Genomic DNA, 22,357 nt, shown 5'->3' on the forward strand with positions numbered 1-22,357 from the left:
TTAAATAACACTTACAGTCCACCTTAAAGCTGCAGCCTCCAGTGTTTTAAGGAGGACTGGCTGATTAGTAATGCAGCATCCCAGGCGGCAGTGAGGCCTTAAGTGGACGTATAAACCCCCTGCTTCCCCCTGTTTCCTTCACTTTTCCCCCTCACCCCCTCACCCCCCTCTGGCTGGATAATAGAGAGCTCTAATGGTGAGCTTTTTTAAAGGAGGGGTGCTGATGGAGGCTTTTTTTTCCTTTCTGGAGAAATAAAACTGTAATCAGCTGGTTTGGATTACTTCTTTAGAGTCTCTGTTGTGGTTATTCAGTGAGTTTTTTGTGAAAACAAATGAAGCTGTTTGGGTATTTTCTACAAAAGCGCATATATAAACAGTATATATACTCTTTCTTTGGCATTTGATGTTGTTTATCAAAGTACCTGCCTCTTCGCTGATGTATTTACAAGGTAATTACTGCAGCGAAGCAAGGACACTCAGGTCTGAAAAATGCTTTCAAACTGTAAGCCTCGTCGCCTGCACAGAAATCCTTTTTTTATGTTTTTCAGCGATGCACAAACTGTCTGCCAGCGAGAAAGAAATCCCTCTCCCCTCCCCTCACCCACACAAACACACTGTAGTCATAGAAAAGCATGAAAAAGGCAGCGGCGGGATGAGAAGGGGGCAGTGGGATGGAATATAAAATATTTAGAGAGCCTCTTCTTTTCAGCAGTGCGAGGGTGAAGCGGAGGGGAAAGCGAGATGTACTTATCTCTGCTTTGGAAGATGTATTTTTCTTTTCCAGGCTGAAGAGGAGGAGGAAGGGCGGGGGAGGGGTCTCAGTGTGTGTGTGTGTGATGATGATGAGGCCGGTCTGGTGGGTAGGACTGTAGGACGGCAGCAGCGTGTCTGGCACCGTGTGGACGAAGACACTCTCAGATGCTGAACTGAGCTGAACTGCTGCCAGACTGATTCTGCGTTTCACATTAGAGAGTCAAATAGAGACACAGTAGAGCTGCTTTCTACTGACTGCAGCACAAACTGAGCAAAAAAAAAAAGGCCTGTAGCTCTGCTGATAGCAATAAGTCTGAGAGGTGAACGTTTAAAAAGGTAAATCTGTTGGATTTATTACATGCACACACATTTGATAAGAAGGGGTTTAAATAAGTTTGTACATCTCACTTCTTTTCAAATATGTAAACCAAGTCATCGTGTTTTTGACCGTTTCTTTTGCTTCATGTTTTTCATAGTCTGTAAATATTACTTTTTTTGTCCATCTGCTTTTGTATAATAATTTGTCTCTTCCCCTTTTTACATGTTTGAAATCAAATCAAATCAAATTGCATCAGATCGATCGCATCAGATCGTATCGTGATCAGATCAGATCGTGATCAGATCAGATCGTATCGCATCGCATCGTATCGTATCGTATCGTATCCTATCATATCGTATCAAATAATATTAAAATAATATCTGCAAAGTAACAGTTAGGGATATGTTTTTAATTTTAACTTTTAACAGAAAATGTCATATTTTTAATGTTTCTTATAATTTAATATCACAAAAATATAAATTAAACAGTAATGGTTGTAGTAGTAGTAGCTATAATGGAAACTAGCGGTAGTAGTAACTAATACTTGTAGTTGTACTAATAGCAGTAACACAATTGTAATAGTTGTAGTAATTGAGAAGTGCTTTAACACTTGAATGTAGTTGAAGTACTAGCACCAGCACTAAAATTAATACATGTATGTAGCTTTAACTTTACTACTTGTGGTGGTATTAGCAGTAGAAATATAAGGATCAGTTGTGTATGAAGTGTCAGCAGCAGTAATAGTTGTACTTGTATTAGTTGAAGTTGTAGTGAAATCAGCAGTATTAGTATTAGTAGTGTCAGTACTTACACTTGAAGTAATAGTAACAGTAGTTGTAATTGAAAAACACTCGCAGTAGTTAAGTAATAGAGATAATACTTGTAGCAACAGTAGTAATAATGCAACAATAATAGCAGTAGCAACAGTAGAAGAAGCAGCGGTATTTGAATACTTGAATCAAGTATTGAATCAAGAATGAAGTACCAGTAGTTGCAGTAATAATAAAGGTTATACATGTAGAGTTGTCAGTACTAGTAGCACTAACAGTGGTAGTAAAGCTTTCCGTTAAAGTGTAAATAGCAGTAATAGTTATTCTTGTATAACGGTAAAAATACTTGCAGTAATGGTAACTGTAGTTGGAATAGTTGTAGTAACAGAGGTGGTAGTGTGTGTAGTAGTAGTAGCTGTAGTACATTAGTGCTGCTGTGTAGTACTAATTAAGTACCAGTAAGACCAGTCACTAGTAGTTCTGTGATTAGCAGGAACAGTAGTAGTTGTAGTAACAGTAGTTATAGTATCAGTTGTAGTAGCGGCAGCAGTACTACTAATAGTAGAAGGTTTAGTAGCAATAGTGGCAATACTGTAACTGAAGTATTTGTACTGTCACTACTGAGAATAAAACCACTATGACTATTAGAAACCATTGAGGGAATAGTTGTTGTAACAGTGGCAGATATTAGTAGTTGTAGTAGTAGTGGTAGAAAGATTGCAGTTGTACTGTAGTGATTGTAGTAGTAATAACTGTTTTAGTTTCAGTCGCTCGTTAAATAAAACGTTTTAATTCATTTAGTTTTCTTTGTTTCAAAACAAACTGTAATATTTTCTGTGCACAGATTGATTCACAGATGTTGGTGTGAGTACTATGAATACTGCTGATGGTAGTTTTAGTAGAAGAGAGCCGTCCAGTGTGTACAAATACCCTGACAGTGTTTTTTCTCTCTCCTCCGTGTGTCTCTGCAGAAGCTGGCAGTCAGAAGTTGTCCTGTAGGGTCGACTAAGCCGCTGTCTCTCATCAAGCCTCCCAGCCAGGGCATCGCCATCTCCGTGGTGCCGGCCAAGGCTCCCGTTTCCATGGTGACCGCACACATTAACGGACAGAAGGCGGCGAGCTCGGAGCCGCTGCAGACGTCCCCCATCAACCTCCAGACGGGCGGCAGGGTGGCGGCCGCCGGAGTCCACCCGTTCAGCAGCAGGAGAGCCGGAGAGCTGCCTCCCTCTCAGGTAAAAAGCCTCCGACTGCACAACACCTGGAACACCTGCAGGGAGGGGGGAGGGAGGGGGAGGGGCTAACTCACCTGCTGGGGGACGATAGTTGAAGTCCCGCAGACGCTGAAACAACACAAGGACGATAATGTCAAAACTGCATTCAGTAACTTTTGCTTCATTCATTTCAGCAATTTCACTCAAATGCTGCACAAATTAGTAAAGGTGCATTTCACCAATTTTACCCACCAATAGCAGTCCACTTGTCGTGTTTAGTATTACAAATATTATGTTTTTTTAAGATTCTCCAGAAGCTTTGTCGTGTTTCTTTTGGACGTGGTCTTGGCAGGATGCCAAAAAGCCAGATGGTGGCGTTGTTTCCACGTCCAATAATAGTCCATTCAGACCCTGTGTTAATGCTGATGTTATTTTTGCCACAAAAAAAGCAAATTCGTGTGTTTTAGTAGAAATACAGTTTATAGACGGTTTATTTTTTGGGTTGTAAAAGCGATGAGACGTCTACATCAACTCCAGTGGGCGTGGTTTTTAGAGAATGTTGCGCTCGGTCTCTCTGTAGAGCGATAAAGTCCACATTAAGAGGATGTCCTGGTGGATGAATGGACAAAGCACAGGACTTTCACTCAGGAGACTGGAGTTTGTGTCCCACTGTGTGGGCCCATGTTGGTTTATTTTTGATCATGTGAATATATATATCGTAATATTTCGTCATTGTTGTGCAGTTTAGTTATCGTGTAGCTACATAACCATTTATGTAACAGCTCCACTGAAGACAGTTCGGAGGCTGTTGATCAACATTTCTTTCACTTTGAAGTTTTTTTTTTTTTACATAGTCAAACAGAAAACAGTCTTTTCTACAGTCGTGTGGTGACACAGCCAGCATGTTTTTTAAACTTTCAGATGGCATCAACAGCATCCCGCAGCATCTTCAACTTTTTGAATTCATACGTGTTTGTCGTAGTGCACGGAAACTCAACCCGCTCTGCTCTGGGACCACTTTTGCAAAATGGCAGGAGGCCAGGGGCCAGTCACAGAGTCCCACACATGTTGCTAGGACTTTAGGACATTTCATGGATTTTAGGACATTTCTCTGATTTATGGACATTTCAAGAATTTTTGGACATTTCTAGGATTTTAGGACATTTCTAGGATTGTTGGACATATTTAGGATATTAGGACATTTCTAGGATGTTAGGACATTTCTCTGATTTTTGGACATTTCAAGAATTTCAGAACATTTCTAGGATTTTAGGACATTTCTAGGATTGTAGGACACATTTAGGATTTTAGGACATTTCTAGGATGTGAGGACATTTCTAGGATGTGAGGACATTTCTAGGATTTTAGGACATTTCTAGGATGAATTTCAGTTTCTTGAAGTTCGGGATGTTTCTAGAATTTGTGGTCATTTCTGGGATTTTAGGACGTTTCCTGTAATTAAGAACATTAGAGGCTTAGCTAGGACCTCTATCGGGGGCCAGATTTGGCTTGTGGGCCATATGTTGAGTACCCTCTATCTATAGTGTTTAATCCGTGTGTGTGTGTGTGTGTGTGTGGAGAGGGGTGACTGATGGGAGGCAGAAAAGCAGCATTGCTCTAAAATCTGAAGGTTTGAGAGATCAACATTAAACATGTCACAAACCAGAAGCAAAAATAACGTAATTCTTGCGTAATGTGTGATCCTTATGACGCGTAAGACACAAGTCATGGTTTGGACAGCTGTGAAACAAACGGAGGAAATCTAAATTCTCCATGTCCTCTGTCTGACTCAGAGACGTTGTCTTCCTCCTCTGAGTGTCTGTTAGGATTCAGGCCACAGCGTCTCGTCTCCTCCACACTCTGTATTCAGCACCATCACCTCCATCAGCACACAGCCGGGGATCAGAGCTTCACGCTCAACACTGGCAGCCTCCACACTATTACTGTAATTGCACGGCACCATAGAGAGAGGAGGGCCGAGCCTCGGGGCCCTCGGGCTCCGGCTTTATGATCCCTCTGTCCGTCCGGCAGATCTGACTCTCAGTCCATCAACACGTCTTATATAAGTCAGAACGTGTCTGTTAGCAGGAAACCTTCAAACAGATTTTCATCAAACGCTGCGTGAGGACAGAAAAGAGTTCATCTCTCTTTTATTCTTTGGCTCTGTGAGCGTGACTTAATGAAGTTTCAAAAAATCATCAGTGTTCAGCTGCTCAAATCCGGCCTGATTCACTTCAGAGTCTTCGACTGAATGGATCGTTACCCCTTAGAAACCTGAATTTGAGTTTTAGATATATGCAGTTAAATGGGATACAAATACTGTATGTCTTTAATAATAGCTGCAGATAACCATTACTATCATTATTCATTGATTTTTATTTTTTAAATTAACTTTTAAATCAGAAACTAGTAAAAAAAATGCCCATTTCATTTTCCCAGAGGCCAAACTGGCGTCTCCAGATATCTTCTTTTGTCGAAGAACCAAACATATTCACTTAATTGTGATATAACACAGAATTTATAATCCGAAATCTTTCAGAGGCCAAAGACAGAGAATAAAAATTTTTGCCTAAAGATGAACTCAAAGGGGACGTCTTGTGCGTTTCTGCTTTTAGTGTTTTTTATATTTCGCACGACAAGAAGGATGTTAATACAAAACGTGACCAAAGTGAAATATTGAAGTAAATGTAGATTAAAGTAATCTCTGTGAGTATGTGACCTCTCTGCGTACAGCATCATAGTAAAACCTGGTATCCACTGTGTGATTCTGGGCTGACGAAAGGTGATGAACGTGAAAGAAACGTGGCGATATTTTGTGTCGTGGCTCTAAAGCGGTGGTTCTACGTCGCACAGTGAGAGAGGTTTAAGGACGGAGGAAAATACTTTGATACCAGATGAGTTTTCACACACCAGGAATTTATTTGCAACAACAAATAAAATCTACAAAAGCTGAAAATCATAAACAGAAAATAGAAAAAAAAAATCAATTAAAATATTAAAATATAAATGATTTTTTTTTAAATGAAAAGAGCTGAGCAATATTTGAAACATGAGAATGGAACCTGTAAAATATTAACCAGTAAAATGTGCAAATATTCACAGTTTAACCCCATTGAAACGAAGAAAGCAATGAGCAACGGAAGAAGAAATGACCAAAAGATTTGCAAGAAATTTGCAAAAAGTACAAGGAAATTATCTGAAAATTAGAGAAAGAAATAAAGAAAATTACCTGAAAATTTGTAAAGAGAAAAAGAAATAAAGAACAGGGAAATGACCAGTAAAAAGTGCTTTAAAAAAAAAAAAAATGCAGCACGTTTAAATATGTAATTATGATCATTTTCCCCTAGCTTTTTTCCTTTTTTCCTTAGACAGTTTACCCTATGTTTTTAAAATAAGTTTCTAAATCTATTACTTTCCTGCAGTTTGTTGAACAATTCTTCAGAAATTGTATGTTTTAAGGAAATCGCACCAATTTGCTTCTGATTTAAACATTAAATATGCGTGAAAAGCGTCTGAAAGCAGCACAAGAAAAGTGATGTCGCTCCAGATTTAAAGAGATTAAAACATGAAGAACGTGTGCAGAGATAATAATCCAAAAAAAGGTGTGATGTAACGCGTTGAGCCCGGAGGGGGAGGGTGAGAGTCGATGGTTGATGAGGTTCACAAGTTTTGTCGAGTCACATCAGGATCCAGACGCCCCTCGGAGGTCTCTGATTGGCCGACTCCTGGCGGATGTAACGCTGCTTTGTGAGTCTGCGGTTAGGATGCAGAGCAGGTCCGAGGCTCCGACTCAAACGCAGACGCTGGCTGCGATAAAGCCGCCGTGTTTCATCAATGTGTCACTTTGGAGGAGCTCAGACCCCCTCCTCCTCCCCCCGTCGTCCTCCCATCGTCCTCAGCAGAATCCCTCTCTGTCTCCACCCTCCCCGTCGGGCGGCGGAGGTGAGCGGGTCAGGCGGCGGGATTGTCTCCGGGCTCTTTATGGCCGTATTGTTCAGAGGGAGCGGGCGCTCCTCACCCAGCTGCCTGCATGCGTGCATGAGGCAATAAAAGGAAACAAACCCCTCCTGCAGGCCTCCACGCTTCTGCTGCCTCCATCAATCCAGTCACAAAGGCTCGGCCAATCAGAGGCCGGCCTGGCTGCTGTGTGGGCCGGGGGGGGCGGGGGGGCAGGTCCCTCAGACCACCTGGCCACTAATTTGGAGATCAATAATGAGGTGTAATGGGACTGCTGCTCTGCATGAGTGCACGCGTTAAAGCTGCATTGTTTCAGCACTTCAGTGAACTCTGACACACACACACACACACGCACACACACACACACACACACACACACACACACACACACACACACAGACTTGTTTCTGTGTGAGGGCTTATGGTGTGATCTGTTTTTTCTTTTTAATTCCATACTTTTCCAAACTTATCTTTTTTAACCCTTTCACACCTGTACGGACATCATTTTTCTTGTGCTGCATTCAGACACTTTTCACACGAATTTAAAACCTTTAACCCCAAACAAATTAGTTTGATTTGTCTCAAAATGCGGGAAAACGCAGCAAGAAACAAAAAATTGAATTGATTAAATTGTTTTTTAAAAGGTAGGAAAAAATGTCCAGATAACTATTTCTGCTATTTACTATTTTTTAAGCTATTTTTCCGCAGTGGTTTCCTTGTTTATTTCTGTTTTTACTTTTCAATTTTTTTTCTAATTTTCAGGTAATTTTCTTGCTTTTTTGTTTCGTTTCTCCTCGTCTCGTCTCGCTTTGTTTTGTTTTGTTAACTCATTTCTTATTTTTTTTGGTTTTGGTTCATTTCTTCTTAAGTTGCTCAAGGTTAATAAAGAACAATTTCTAAAAATATACAACAAATAAAGCTGCCTTTAGGCTTAGGCAGTATGTAATATATTTATGTTCGAATACTTTCCTAAACTTTCATAGAGGTATTCGGTAAGTGACGCCCCACTCACCATAGTCATGGAATTTCGTAATCACGTTTTCCAGACCTGTAAAAGTCATGAAATTAGTAGAAAAAAAAAACTCGACTAAAAAAGTTGACTAAACATCGCTCTGATATGTTTTAAGACGTTTTGCTTACCGTACATATCTTAATTTTTCTGTTACCATGTTTGCCAGCTTCCTGAAATTATGTTTGAGTAGAGATTTAATCTGATTCGTTTGAAAAAACTCCGTGCAAGTGGGACGAAAAAAAATAAATAAGGGTCCTTGAAAAGTTTTGGAGAAGTCTTAAAATCTTGTCCATGAAAATGTGTGGGAATGTATTCATTACATTTGCCTGAATAATGTAAAACAATGTCAAAGATATAAAAAGGTTATCATATAAAAAAGTAAAAATAAAACAAAAGACAGTTTAGAAATAAAAAAATCTTTAAATATTTTGAGAACAGGTCTACACGTAAACACATACATATTTATACTTTTTTTTTTAAAATCAGGATCTAATAAATCCACAGAAAATCCCCTGTGCATATCCCGAGTTTTCAGATATAATAGTTTATTTTGAGGGAATAAGCGTCTTAAGCACATGTAGATGAGAGGAGATGTTTGTGATTGGAGTAGCAGTCGTGTTTAGCTTGAAGCAGAGGAACAAAGAGAAGCTCGGAGGAGGCAGAGCGTGTTTGAAAAGTCTGCAGCTTTAACGCTGATCCTGCCTCTCTTTCATGGCTCTCCATCTCGCCGCCTTCTAAAAGACGTCTTTATCCTCTTTAAACAGCAGCCAAGGTCATCTCTGCCATCCGCCTCCGAGTCTCGTCAAAGCCGCGGAGGATCGTCAGATGGCCCCTCCGAGGGTCCGCGTTCCCACTCAGAGCTGTGAATGACTAAAACTAAACACACTGAGTCCAGAACAACATGTGGCGTGGAAAAATGAACCATTATGAGAGCGAGAGTCACCTGAGCACACGGCGAACACGTTAACCTGCGTGGCTACAGCGTGTTCAGTTCGACACGGTTCAGGCAGAATGTAGGTGAAACAACGAGGAACCTCAGAGTTGTATTTCAGCTCGAGATCTGGTTTTAATTTGTAACATTTATTTAAAAACTATAAATTGAAATCAGGGAGTTAAACTTAACTCGTGTCTGTGAAAATATCAATTATTGAGTTTGTTTTGAGGCCGAGTTTCTAAAAGTGACATTTTCCTCGAGTTACAGTCCTTCGGTTGGTTGTCAAGGTCGTGAAAGAGGTTCTGGGGATCTCAAGGGTTCTGGAGAAAGTGTTGGTGGTCCTTCTGGATTTTCCTACAGCAGGGGTCATTAAAAAAGCTTTCAGTGGTCCTAAAATGGGTTCTATGTGTCTTATAGGGTTCCAAGTGTACTGAAAAAAAGGTTCTGTGGGTTCTTTATAGGCTTTCAGGTTTACCAAATAGGTTCTTCTTTATGGGTTTCTTATGGGGTTTCAGGTGTACAGAAGAAGTTCTATAGGTTCTCTTTAGGGTTTCAATTAAACAGAAGAGGTTCTAATGATTCCTTATATGGTTTCAGATGTACATTAGAGGTTCTTTAGGTTCCTTAGAGGGTTTCAGGTTTACAGAAGAGGTTCCAGGTGTTCCTTTTAGAGTTTCAGTTGTACAAAAGAGGTTTTCTGGGTTCCCTTTAGGGTTTCAATTGTACAGAAGAGGTTCTAACGGTTCCCGTTAGGGTTTCAGGTGTGGAGAAGAGGTTCTATGGGTTCCTTGTAGGGTTTCAGGTGTACCAAAAATGTTTTATTGATAACAGAGGATGATGAGATCTTGGAGAGAGTTCTACTCATGCTTCAAAGACCTTCAGAGTAAAGTTTTATGAGTCTTTGAGCAAGTACTGGGGGTCCTTTAGGAGGTTCTCCAGATTTTTCTAAATATTTGACAAGTGTTTGAACACACGTTATGGGCAGAGAAAGTTCTTGTGGTCTTTTTGGAGGTTCTCAAGGTTTTTCTGAATGTTTGACAAACAAGTTTTGTGTGAATTATTTGGTTATTTTTCAGCTAGTTTTGGTATTTTTTTAAGATTTCTTGAGCAAGTTTCTGTGGTCGTGGAGAACATTCAAGGATCTAGAGGTCTTAGAAGTTATTCCAGGGTTCATTTAAGAGTGTGTGATGAAGTGGCCTTAAATAGGTTTTAGGTGTTTCTAGAGGTCCCAGAGGTTTTGTCAGTGTTTATAGGTAAAAAGATTTCAGTGGTCCTTGAGGAGATTCCAGGGGTCATGGAAAAAGTTTAAGGGGGTCATGGCAGAGGTTCTAGTGGTTCTGCAGAAACTTCAGACTACCGTGTTCTGGTGGTCTGGCTGATTTATCTTTCAGCTAGTTTTGTTGTTTTTCAAAATTTCTTGAGCCGGTTCTGGTGGTCCTTGAGGGGGTTCTAGATTTTGTCCAAGTCCTTGAGAAACATCTGGTAGTCCTTGGCGAGATTCCAGGGGTCCTGGAGAAAGTCCCAGGTGTAGGAAAATCTCGGGGTATTTGAGGAAGGTTGTAACATTTGCTGAATGAGGCGAGGAACCACGTTACCATGGCAACACATCAGCAGACTGAGCTTCAGTGGCATCCAGAGCGGAAACAATCAGCTGATTCATTGATAAGTTTATTAAACATAATCAGACTCTTTCTCTGCGTTTTCATAAAGTGAGTCTTTTTCCTCAGTGGATTTGTAATTTCCAGCTCCTTCTCTTCCCTTTTTTAAGGAGTTAATATGTAACTTCAAATTTTTAACAAGTTTCCAGTAAATGGTCATGTGATTATTTACTAATTACAGTAAAAGTGAAGACAAATAAAGAAAAAAATATTATTTTTTTCGTTTCCCAGAAAAAGCTATTGAAGATTTATGTTGGTGAAGGAAACTCCTAACATCTTTTATTTTGTAGTAATTTAGATAAATGAAAGGCATTTAATGACAGTACTTTCCTTCACTTTCAGTATTATAACATAATCATACGTAGATGTGTACTGTAAAGGGCTTTGAAGGAAATTATTAGAATACAAAGGCATGATGATACTTAAAAAAATTAAATATATATATATATTTTTTAAAATATATATTTTAATGTTAGTGTCTTACGCAGTTCATTTCTATTTCAATATATTTTCACATTTTAACATACCTGTTTTCAGCTGCCTTCAGCTATAAATGCGTAAGATATATATATATATATGATGAGTTAAATAACTTAATTAACAAAAAACAAAAAAAATTATAATAAATTAGGGCAGCACCAAACTGTTATTTTTTAAAAATAGATTAATGTCTATAAAATGTCACAAAATGGTTAAAAAAAAAAAAAAAAAAAGTTAATCTCTATTTCCCAAAATCCCAAATAGATACAAAATATTTAGTTTACTTTTATAAATGAGGGGAAAAAACAGAAAATATTCACATTTAAAATAATAAAATTAAAAATACTCACTGATTTATCTTTTATCAAATTAGTTGGCAATTGATTTAATAGCTGAAAATTAATAGATATTTGTTTAAGCTCTAGTATAATTTTATATTTATGTTATTTGCTCCATCTCATATCATTCCCAGACTTATTACATCCATATTGTAAAAACAGGAATGAGGCCTGATAGTTAACACAGCGGCTGAAAGAAGCGCTGAGGATGTAAAGCGTGTTGCTGCTGCTTGTGAACGCAGCCTGACTCTCCTCTCAGCTTCATTATCATACCGAGTTCATCTCTGGCGGCTCGGAGCATGAATGAAATGAAAAGCTTCTTCATGGTGGAGATGAAGAGGGGGAGCGGAGAGAGCTGACGTGGCCTCGAGGCGGCGTCCTCTGCTGGCGGCCGCGGGAACAACGGCGTCAGAGTGTGGGTGACGTCTGCAGAGCTGTGTGATCTGTACAAACACAGAGTGTGTACACTTCTCTCTGTAATCCTGTATGTGCTTTATTTATAACACAGCAGAGAGGACATGCAGGAACCAGCAGAGCTGCTCCAGGTCGCAAAAATCTGCAGTCTGTCACCTTAAATCCTCTTTAAAGTCAGAAAAGATCAGGTCTGCTATTTATAACTGCAGCATTCAAACAAGTCCAAATATTCTGCATGTGTTCAGCATCATTTTCTGCACTTTTCTTACTCATTTCCAGAATTTAAACCAAATTTATGGCAGTTTGAACAATGTTGGCTGCGTGTTTTTTAATGTTTGAGGAAATGTAACTTGTAGATGTTCAGGACTCTCGTGTGTTTGCTAAATAGGTGCCTAATGGTGCTTTTCAACATTGTTTTTAATGGTGTATGTTATTTATTTATTTTTATATTATTTTCATTAAGATTTAAAGAACAAAAAACAAAGCCACAATATTAATAACAAAACAAAACAACACATATTTACCAACACACCAAACAAACAAGCACAACCTCATAATCTTCATTTCTCATTGACTGAAACAAATATATTAAATATATATTAATGTATAAATGTTTCAGAAAATTTGTAAAACAAGAAGATGACAATAAAATATCCTGAAAATTAGCTGAGTGGAATTATTAGATAGAATAAATAGAAAAAAATAAAAGAATAAAATAAAAATAAAGTAAATTTAAAAAATATATTGAAAATGTCCTCAAAATTATGCATGTTATTTTTATTATTATTATATAAACAGAAAAGTGCATATATCTTATTTATTTTAATATTTAGCATTTTTTAAGGTCACTTTCTTGTTTGTTTTTTTGTTGCTTATTTTCAGCTAATTTTTTTTCTTCTTTTTATTTTTATGAGTATTGTTTTGGTGATCATTGCCTTATTCCCATGATTTTTTTTTTGAAAGAAACTAAGCCATTTTTTTTTTTAAGAAAACAAAACAAAAAAATCCCATTTACTTTCAAACATTCAAAGACTTTACTAACCGTGCAGCTTTCCAGACTCTAATCGGCTTCCATTCACTTCAGTCGGGAATAAACATTTATTAGTCGACTCTTTAAACTTATTGGAGTTGTGTAATTTTTCAAAGTGACCAAAAAGTCTGCAGTCACTGTTGCCAGAGTCGCATCATCATTATGAGGTAATGCAGAGCCGACTTCACAAATCAATACTTCAAGGACGGAGTTTATTTGTGTGACATTTTTCAACAGTTTTTTTTTTTTTTTTTTACAAAAAACTGAAAGACACAAATTTCACAAATACACAAATATTTAAAAAAGCCGATGCGTAAAGTTAAAACAGATCCACATGATGGTGAAGTCAGACTCTCGTCTGCAGACACAAAAAGATGAAACATTTTGTCCTCGGCTGCTGCGTGTGCACTTCCACCTCCTCCTCCTCTTCCTCCTCCTCCTCCTCCTCCTCCTCCTCCTCCTCCTTCTCCTCCTCCTCCTCCTCCTCTTCCTCCTCCTCCTCCTCCTCCTCCTGCTGCTGCGATGACAGAGTTTAGATCCATGTTTCTCTGTAATCTCCTCCCTCCGTCTGACTGGCTGCTTCATCGTCTCACAGCTGACATCTTTTTAATCAAATTGTTTTCTGAAAAGCTCGGCTCAAACTTTTTCTTGCGGTGTGATGATTTAATGCTAAAAGTTCACTTTCCTTCGCTTATTGTCACTGTTTTAATCTGGTTTTTCTTTTCTGTCCTGGAAATGATATGAAGCATATTTGTACTGAGACACTGATGTTGAACCTGCGATTGTGTCCCCAAAACTGAGTATTTTAAGCCAAAATTTCAAAATTTCTTAACCAAAGCCAAGTTGTTTTAGTGTCTAAACCGAAACCGAACGTTCACCACGGTGTTGTTAAAATGTAAAGTTTCAAGTTTTCAGCTGCAAAACGTTGAAGAAAATGTACAATGACTTTTTTTGGGAGGGGTGATTGGGTTGCGAGTCTTTTTTAAATTAATTTTAACTGATTTATTATTTATTTTCATTCATTCATTTCACTCATAGATTTTTCTGCATCTGGTGCTTTTACTTTTAAAACTTTAAATATCCATTTGACAGGAGGCCAGGAACCAGTCACAGCAGCCTCATGCATGTTTCTAGGATTTTAGGACATTTCTTATATTTTAGGACATTAGGGTCTCAGTAGGACCTCTGTCGGGGGTGCGGACGATCCTCCACTCGCACTTTTTTTGATAAACAAGCTCTGTTTTGATGCTGTTTTATGCACTCTGACACCTTATGTATACTAACAGTACAAAAACATGAATGAAACTCCCAAAGCTAAAAACACCTTCTGCTCTTCGCGATTCTGTTTCTTACTAACGGCACCAACACAAAACACCAGTTATACTCAACTTACAGCCCCCCAATCATTATGTACTTCACAATGAATATAAAGTTATGCACAGTGGGAATTGTTTTTGTACTTTTAGTACACAAAAGGTGCCAAAAAAACAGCATCAAAAACGAGCTTGTTTATGTAAAAAAAAAGCTCAGCCCCTAATGTTCTAAAATCCTAGAAACGTCCTAAAGTCAGATGCCATTAATCAAGTGCCCTAAAATCCTAAAAATGTCTTGAATTCCTAAAAATGTCCTTAAACCCTCAACATGTCCTAAAATCCTAGTAATTTCGAGAAATGTCTTAAAATCTTAGAAATGTCCTGAAACGTCATTAAAGCCTTGTTATGTCCTAAAATCCTTGAAATGTCATCAATTCCATGAAATGTCCCAAAATCCTACAAATGCACTCCAATCCTAAAATGTCCTAAAATCCTAGAAGCGTCCTAAAACCTGAGAAACTTCCTAAAATCCTAGAACCGTGTATCTGGCCCCTGGTCTTCTGTCATTTAACGAAGTGGCCCCCAAACAAAGCGAGTTGAGGTATCTGTGCAGTACAGCACTTTCATAACTACATATATAAATACATACTTTCATGACTCTCTGGATTAAAACTGCAGTTTTTTGAAACTTTGGGCCGAAGAGGACGACTCAGTGTTTGCTGCAGAGCTGTCGTCTGTCTCAGCGACAGTATTGACTTTAGTATTTGGGGAAAAAACAGGAAATCAGTGATCCAAGGTTGTGTTCAGTGCTCACACCGGAGAGGAGGAGGAAGAGGAGGAAGAGGAGGAAGGGGAGGAGGGGGAGGAGGCCCCCTAAAGAGAAGGTGCTTAGGTTTGGAGAAAAGAGGAAGCAATTACGAAAATGAAAGCCCTCGCACTGCAAGAATTTTCATCTCTGCAGTTGCCATGGGAACAGGCCTTGCCTCCCCCCTCCTCCTCCTCCTCGTCCTCCTCGTCCTCCTCCTCCTCTCCGAGCCGCTCTGCAGCACAATACAATGGAACGAAGGGATTTTCACAGAAGAAGAAAGGAGGGGAGGCGGGGTGAGCTGTGATCCAGAGGGGGGAGGAGGAGAAAACTTTGCTCCTGATTTCTGTCGGAGTCGAGCGGCTGAGAGGAAACGTGGAGGAGATTGTGATCGTCTGAGCTTCGTTTACTGGTTTAACTGGTTTAACTGGTCCAGGTTCGGTTTAGATTGACGGGAAGTGTCGGCCAATCACAGACGCAGAATCAGAGGCGACACGGTGATGTCGCTCCTCTGTGGTCTAACAAGGAAGATTTACGTTTTATTCTTTTATTTTTTCTTTTATTTATTCTCAGAACTAAAACAGATAATTCAAATTATTGTGGGATTAGATGTTGCTTTTTGAGCAGGTGAATTGCAGTTTAACCTTTTGAAACCTTTTTTTGGGCTGCGTTCAGATGCCTTTTACAGGCATTTAAACCTTTGAAGCCTAAAGAAATTGTTTTTTTTAAATGAAACATGGAGGAAAAAAGACAGTGAGCAAACTGGCAAGAAATATTCTGCAAAAGAAAAAAAAAAGGAGGAAAAAATAAATGAATAAATAAATAAATAAAAACTAGGAAAATATCCAGTACATATATCTTTTTAAAACATTTGTTACACAAAATTAATAAATTTATTATTTTATTTTATTTTTTGCATTTTTGAGGTAACGTTTACTTTTTTTCATTTTTCATTTGTACTTATTTTCAAGTAATTTTATTTTTATTTTTTGATTTATTTTCAATTTTCTCTGGCTTATTTTTAGGTGATTTATCAGTATCAGTATGTTTCTGAAAAATAAAAATCTAGCCAATTCTCTCAAGTTTCAAAGGGTTCAGTCACCAAATTTTTGTTTCCGTTTGTCATCAGTCACAACACAGTTAATACAAAGTGTCACAGAGCAGGAAGAGACAAAAGAAAAGTGGATAAAAAATTGAAAATCTCACGCTTTTGGCGATTCCCAGCGAACATAAACTCTGCAGAGAAAGACAGGAAACGACTGGAGGCTTCAGGAGAAAAACTGCAGCTCAAGTTTAAGGCCGAAGAGTCGAAGGGCAGTTTGAGTTTTGACAGAGTCCATATGAGAAAAATATGATGCAGGAAGAAATCATTTTCTTTTCTTTTGACAGTATTTTTAGTAGTATTTTTACAGTCAGACGCAACATAAAAAAGACTTAAAAGTGCTCAAAAATCTATTAGAAACAGGCTGGAATCATACTGAGAAAAATCAGCTCTAAACTTTGCACTTTTCAATGTTAATCTGCTGCTCAGACTTTTTGTTTTTGCTGTATTTGGTGAAAAATGTCCAGAAGTTTTCCTCCAGTTTGCTTCCAGTTGGTTTGTCCTGAAAAACAACGAATTTAATGAAAAATCCTCGATCTTTTGTCTGTTTGTCTTTTTTACTTATTCCAAGTATATCCAGCTGAAGGATGGCAGAATCCCGGAACCACGCCCACCCAATATAAACCACGCCCATGCAATACAAACCACGCCCACGCGTCTAAACCACGCCCACTACAGGAACAGAGCAAACAGAACAGCCACAGTTTTCAGACTTTATTGAAAATATTCAACACACGTACGTTTCAAAACGTTTCAAAACAACGGTTTGAAAGCGTTGACATGTTTCAAAGTTTCAAATTTGCCATCTCTAATGTCCGGCATCCTTACCTCAGCATCTGCGTTTGTCTCTTCCTTGCTGTGTCCTCCTTCTCGATGAAGCATTTCCGTGATGTTTTTAGCGGGCGTGTTTTCCGCGTCTGCCATCGTCAGCTGGACTCACTTATTTATTATTTTTCTGCAAAAGCGAACGCAGCAGCCTCGTTTTGCTGCGGTCATGTAGCACCGACTTCTTTTAGTGTCTTCAGAGACGGCCCAGTCCTCTGAAAAGAACATCTGTTTCCGGCAGTGAAATACTTGTTGAAGTGATGATTTATTTAAGTGTTTGTGTGTGTTTCAGATGCTGGGAACTCTCACTGCTGTGCCCATCAAGGTGCCTCAAGTCAGCTCCCTGCACCGGCTGGCAGGACAAGCAGCCACCGTGCTACCTCAGGTAACCCTCAGCACCTTATTCAGAGTTATTACAGTCCTGTAAACACCTGTGTGGAGGGACATTCATTTATACTGTCTGTGTGTGTGTGTGTGTGTGTGTGTGTGTGTGTGTGAGAGGCTTTAATATTCAGAATATTTATCACACAAAACATTTATTTCTTTGCTTTTTAATAATAGTGAGGTAAAAAAAAAAAGGTAAAGTTTGTCGTGATGGGAAACATCACATTGTTGCCTTAATCAGTCAGACTTTAACACTTTCCCAGAGTTCAGTGTGATGTCTTTAACCCTTTAACACGTGGATCAGCATCCGTTTTCTTGTGCTGCAGTGAGACGCCTTTCACAAGCATTTAAAAACCTCTGAAACTAGAGAAAATTGGTTTGATTTCTCTCAAAAACATGAAAAAAAGGCAACGAGCAACTTGGTAAGAAATGTTATAAACATTTGAGGATATTAGAATATAATGATAGACATTATTTAAAAGCTAGGGAAAAATGTCTAAGAAAAAAAATAAAAATCAAGGGAAAAATTATCATTAACATATTTAAAGTTATGTTATAAAATTATTATGATATTTTAGGCACTTTTTCCAGGTCATATCCGTGATATACATTTTCCATAACATAACAAGCAACTTGTGAAAAAAATGTCCAAACTGCAGAAAATTGGTAAAAGGTGACAATGAAATGAAACACATATTATTAAAAAAAAATCCAGAAAGCTATATTTATAATTCAATTAAAATATAAAAACAAATTCAATAATTTTATAAAGTCATTAATATAAATATAAAAAAGAAAAAAATATATTTTTGTCATTTTTCTTTGTTATTTTTGTTGTTTTTTAATTAACTGTTTTTGTGCTTATTTTAATAATTTTTTTGGTAACTTTTTACTAATATCTTGTTCATTTTGGAGCCTTTTATTATGAAGTTGTTCTTATCCAACCACATTTTTAAAAAGAAATCAAATCAATTTTCAGAGACTTAGATCTCTCATTTTGTTCGACAAAAACTCAAAAATATTCAGTTTACTTTGATATAAAACTGAGAAAAACAGAAAAAAACATTGGAGAAACTTTTAGAAAAAAAATGCATTTTTTGCTTAATAATTGACTTAAACAGTAAAAATAATATTAGTTTGCATCACATTTTTAAAAATGAATAAAAGCTAAATAAATGAAAAATGACGTGACTAAATTGTGTAAATCAGCCGTTTGTTCCTTCAGAGGTCATATTTGCGTCTGCAGTGTCGTCACTCGTTCAGCAGGTGGCGGCACAAACACGGCGAGCCTCAGAGTGACTCAAACGGCACAAATGATCTTTAATGTGTCGGCGAGCGTGAAGACGGATATCTGCTGTTATGACTCCCCGCAGAGGTCGACTCTCCGGCCTCTGATTGGACGACAGGAAGCATCAGCAGTCTGCTCACGTCTGGACGACACACACAAGTGACCACGAGTGTGTGTGTGTGTCTCAGTGTGAGAGCGGTTTAAATGATGAGTTCAGGTTTATGTCCCTGAAATAAGCAGTAGGGGAGGAAGTATTCAGATCCTTTACTTAAGTAAAAGTACTAGTACAACCCTCTGAAAATACTCTGTTACAAGTCTTGCTTTGGAAGTGGTACTTAAAAAATCAATTATTATTAAAATTATTAAAATAAATGTTAAACAAATGCAGACAAATCTAAAAGAAAAAAACAACAATAAAAACTCAAAGTAATATTTATTCAAAACACAAAATCATTAAAAATGAAATATAAAAAAAGCAACCCAAAACTCAAAATTATAAGAGGAACAAAATCCCCAAAACATAAAAATAATAAAGAATTTTTAAAAAATCCCACCCCAACGCAAAATAATATATTAAAAAACAGTCCCACATTTTGCAAAAAAATTGTAAAAGATGACAAGAGAATTACCCCAAAAATTGTTTTAGAAAAGAGGGGAGGATTATTAGAAAATTGTCCAAAAAATAGAGAGAAATGTCCCCCAAAATGTATTTACAATAATTTTATATTTAAAATTATTTCATATCTCAAATTACTGTACAAAAAAAAAAAATCTTATTTTAAGATGATTTTCTTATACCTTATTTACAGATTTTGGGTCATTTTTGGGCAGTGTCTTGCTCAGTTGCTGTTTTTGAAAGAAATCAAACCAATGTTGCTCAGATTTTAAAGGGTTTAACGTCTCTCTTCTTCTGTGGTCGTCCTCCAGGTCAGGCCAAAGACCCAGATCCCCGACAGCCTCCCCCACAGTCCGTGTCAGGAGCTGCAGCCTCTCAGCCTGCAGAGGGCCACCGCCGTGGTCAGTCCCAAGAGCCAGGGGGGCCCCACCCTGCCCACCGCCAACAGCACCTTCAGCCCCGACCACCAGCCCAACGGCCAGAGCGACGCCTCGCCGCCCCCGGCCCCGCCGCACGGCCCGTCGGGGGGCCCGGACTCCGGCGGCCCCGCCCAGCACGCCTCAGCGGGGGCCGGCGTGGCGTACGCCATCATCGCCGCCTCCCCCGCCACCGGCAACGGGGTGTCCGCCGTCAGCGAGGCCGTCAAGGTGCAGCCACTGCTCTTCAGCGCTGACAACAAGGCTGGTGTCTCCACCAACACCAACTGAGATCCACGTTTATCATCACATTTAACCCTTTAACACCTGCATCCACATCAGTCTCCATGTGCTGCTTTCAAATAGCATTTAAACCTCTGACACCCGAAAAAATTTGACAAAAAATGTCCCTCAAACTGTAAAAAAAAAACCCAAAATGTAAAAGGTGATGAGGAAATGATCTGAAAATTAGTTATTATTAAATAGTATAAAAAAAGGGGGAAAATATCATGAAAATATTATTTTATTTGAAATATTAATATGTATAATTCTCTTACAGAAAAAAAGAGGACATTCTTTTTTCTTAAAGTCATTTTCTATTTTTTTCTTATTAGTTTTTGCTTCTTTCTTGCTAATTATATTTTTTAACAAAGATGTTACTAATTTTGCTTATTAGTTTTTAAATACTAGATTGTCTCCCAGACATTTTTAAGTTTTTTAAATAATTTTATCTCTACTAATTTCCTCCAAATTTGTGGAACATTTTTCACCAAGCCACTCGTTGCTTTTTCCCCATTTTTTTAAAAGAAGTTGCACCAATTTGATGACACTCCAGGTTTCAAAGGGTTAAATGTTTAGTTATGAAATTCAAAGGAAAAAAAATCTGATTTTTTTTACATTTTTGAAATGACTTTTCTAAAAGTTAAATTAATGTTACGATAAGAAGGAAAAAATAAATGAAGTTGAATCAGCGTTTTTAATAATAAATCTTAAATATGTGATTCATAAATCATTACCTCGTCTCTCCGTCTGCAGATGTTTTTTATAACTTGATCTTTTGTATTTTTGTGTTTTCAGGTGATAATAATCCAGCCGCAGGCTCCCAGCAGCACTGACGGGTCCCCGGGGGCCCAGGCTGACCTCCCGTCACAGGAGGCCCCGCCCGCCCCGAAATCCCCCTCCCCGAAGAAAGACGAGGACCCGGAGGTGAGAAAATTCAGCACTGATGCTCAAACACAAACATTCGCTTAACAGGACTTTTCTTTATATTTATCTGCAAATATATACGTTTATTTTATTCATCAAAGGCGGATAATCGCAATAATCATCTTCAGCTCCGTTTTATTTCTCGTATTTTAAATTTAAACCGTGAAGAGACGAGCAGCTGCAGCTCAGCAGGAACGTTTTCTCTTCAGTGAAGAACTCTCGAATCAGACGCCGAGAGTCTGACGCTCTTCACCTCCTCTTCATTAACATCTTCTCTGTGTGTGTGTGTGTGTGTGTGTGTGTGTGTGTGTGTGCGTGCATGTTACAGAAAATCGCCTTCATGGTCGCCCTCGGCCTCGTCACCACAGAACACCTGGAAGGTGAGTTCACTTCCTCCTGTTTGCGTTTCTGCTGATCTCAGAGCAGCGTTTAGTTTAATTCAAGCTCTCAAGCTTTCTTAAAATGTCAAAAAATTATTTAATTATATAAAAATATTTAATTTTAATTAAATTCCTCTTTTTCCATACTGTAGGTGATTTTTAAGAAAATATTTTGGTAAATTTTCTTTAAAAAAAGGTGTCTTTTTTTGTTTGTTTTTTAAGAAAACAGTCGTTTATTTTGGCGTTTTTTTCTTTAATACATGCCCTCCAAACCAGCAATTCCTCCAGTTTATTTTTTATTTATTTATTTATTTTTTAAAAAATGTATTTGCATTTTCCACTCTATATTAAACCCTTTGACCAAAAATTAGTTTAAAAAAATTACAAGAAAATTACCTGAAAATAAGCCCACATAAAAAAAATAAATAAAAATATATTTAGAAAATAGACAAACCACATTATTTAATTTATAATTCTAAATATAACTTTCTAGACATTTCCCCTATTTTTGAATCACTTCTCTTCTCAAACGTTGAAAAACAACAGTAAAACTTTTCTCTCTCCAGCTTGAAGGTGTTTTATTAAAGGGGTCTTTTGTTTTTTTGACAGAAATCCAGACGAAGCGACAGGAGAGGAAGAGACGAAGCACAGCCAACCCGGCCTACAGCGGCCTCTTTGAACCAGAGGTCAGAAAAACTTCTCATCGTTTATTTTTGGCAAATTTTTAATAATTTAATCAAATTCAAACAAATAGCAAAGACCTCTAAGACCTTTATTATAGCGGGTCTTTTATTATTATTATTATTATTATTATTATTATTATTATTATTATTATTATTATTGTTAATATTATTTTTATTAATATCATTTTTTAAAATTATTATTATATTTATATTTATTATTATTATTTATTTTTCTTTTAATCTTTCCTTTTTTATTTTATTTATTTATTTATTTTTAATGTATTTACTTACTTTTGCTCGTTAAAGTGGAAATACAGATTGTAATATAATGTTCTTTATATTCAGTATTTAGTATTCAGTTTGTTTGTGGATTTAAAGTTGTTTCCTGGTCGTTTGTTTGCAGCGTAAACGTCTGGCGTCACATTACCTGAACAGCTCGCTCTTCCTGTCAGCACGAGGTAAA

At 37.8% G+C, this 22,357-nt stretch overlaps 1 protein-coding gene across 4 annotated transcripts in view; it reads left to right on the top strand.

Annotated features, from left to right (window-relative positions):
* The window catches only part of phf21b (PHD finger protein 21B), a 126,138-nt gene that overhangs the window by 94,890 nt on the left and 8,891 nt on the right, over positions 1-22,357 (top strand). For 3 of the 4 annotated variants that reach the window (XM_088072758.1, XM_088072755.1, XM_088072757.1), the window contains 7 exons: positions 2,814-3,074; positions 17,214-17,306; positions 19,521-19,889; positions 20,703-20,831; positions 21,160-21,211; positions 21,821-21,897; positions 22,298-22,352. In XM_088072758.1, the coding sequence (XP_087928884.1) occupies positions 2,925-3,074; positions 17,214-17,306; positions 19,521-19,889; positions 20,703-20,831; positions 21,160-21,211; positions 21,821-21,897; positions 22,298-22,352 (925 nt within the window). In that variant the 5' untranslated portion in view covers positions 2,814-2,924. The remainder of the gene's footprint in view (positions 1-2,813; positions 3,075-17,213; positions 17,307-19,520; positions 19,890-20,702; positions 20,832-21,159; positions 21,212-21,820; positions 21,898-22,297; positions 22,353-22,357) is intronic. The other variant, XM_088072756.1, reaches the window with a different exon arrangement.

This window comes from Plectropomus leopardus, chromosome 22 (genome assembly GCF_026936395.1).
Source record: "Plectropomus leopardus strain MGB_pleo_1.0 chromosome 22, ASM2693639v1, whole genome shotgun sequence".
Taxonomy (NCBI): domain Eukaryota; kingdom Metazoa; phylum Chordata; class Actinopteri; order Perciformes; family Serranidae; genus Plectropomus; species Plectropomus leopardus.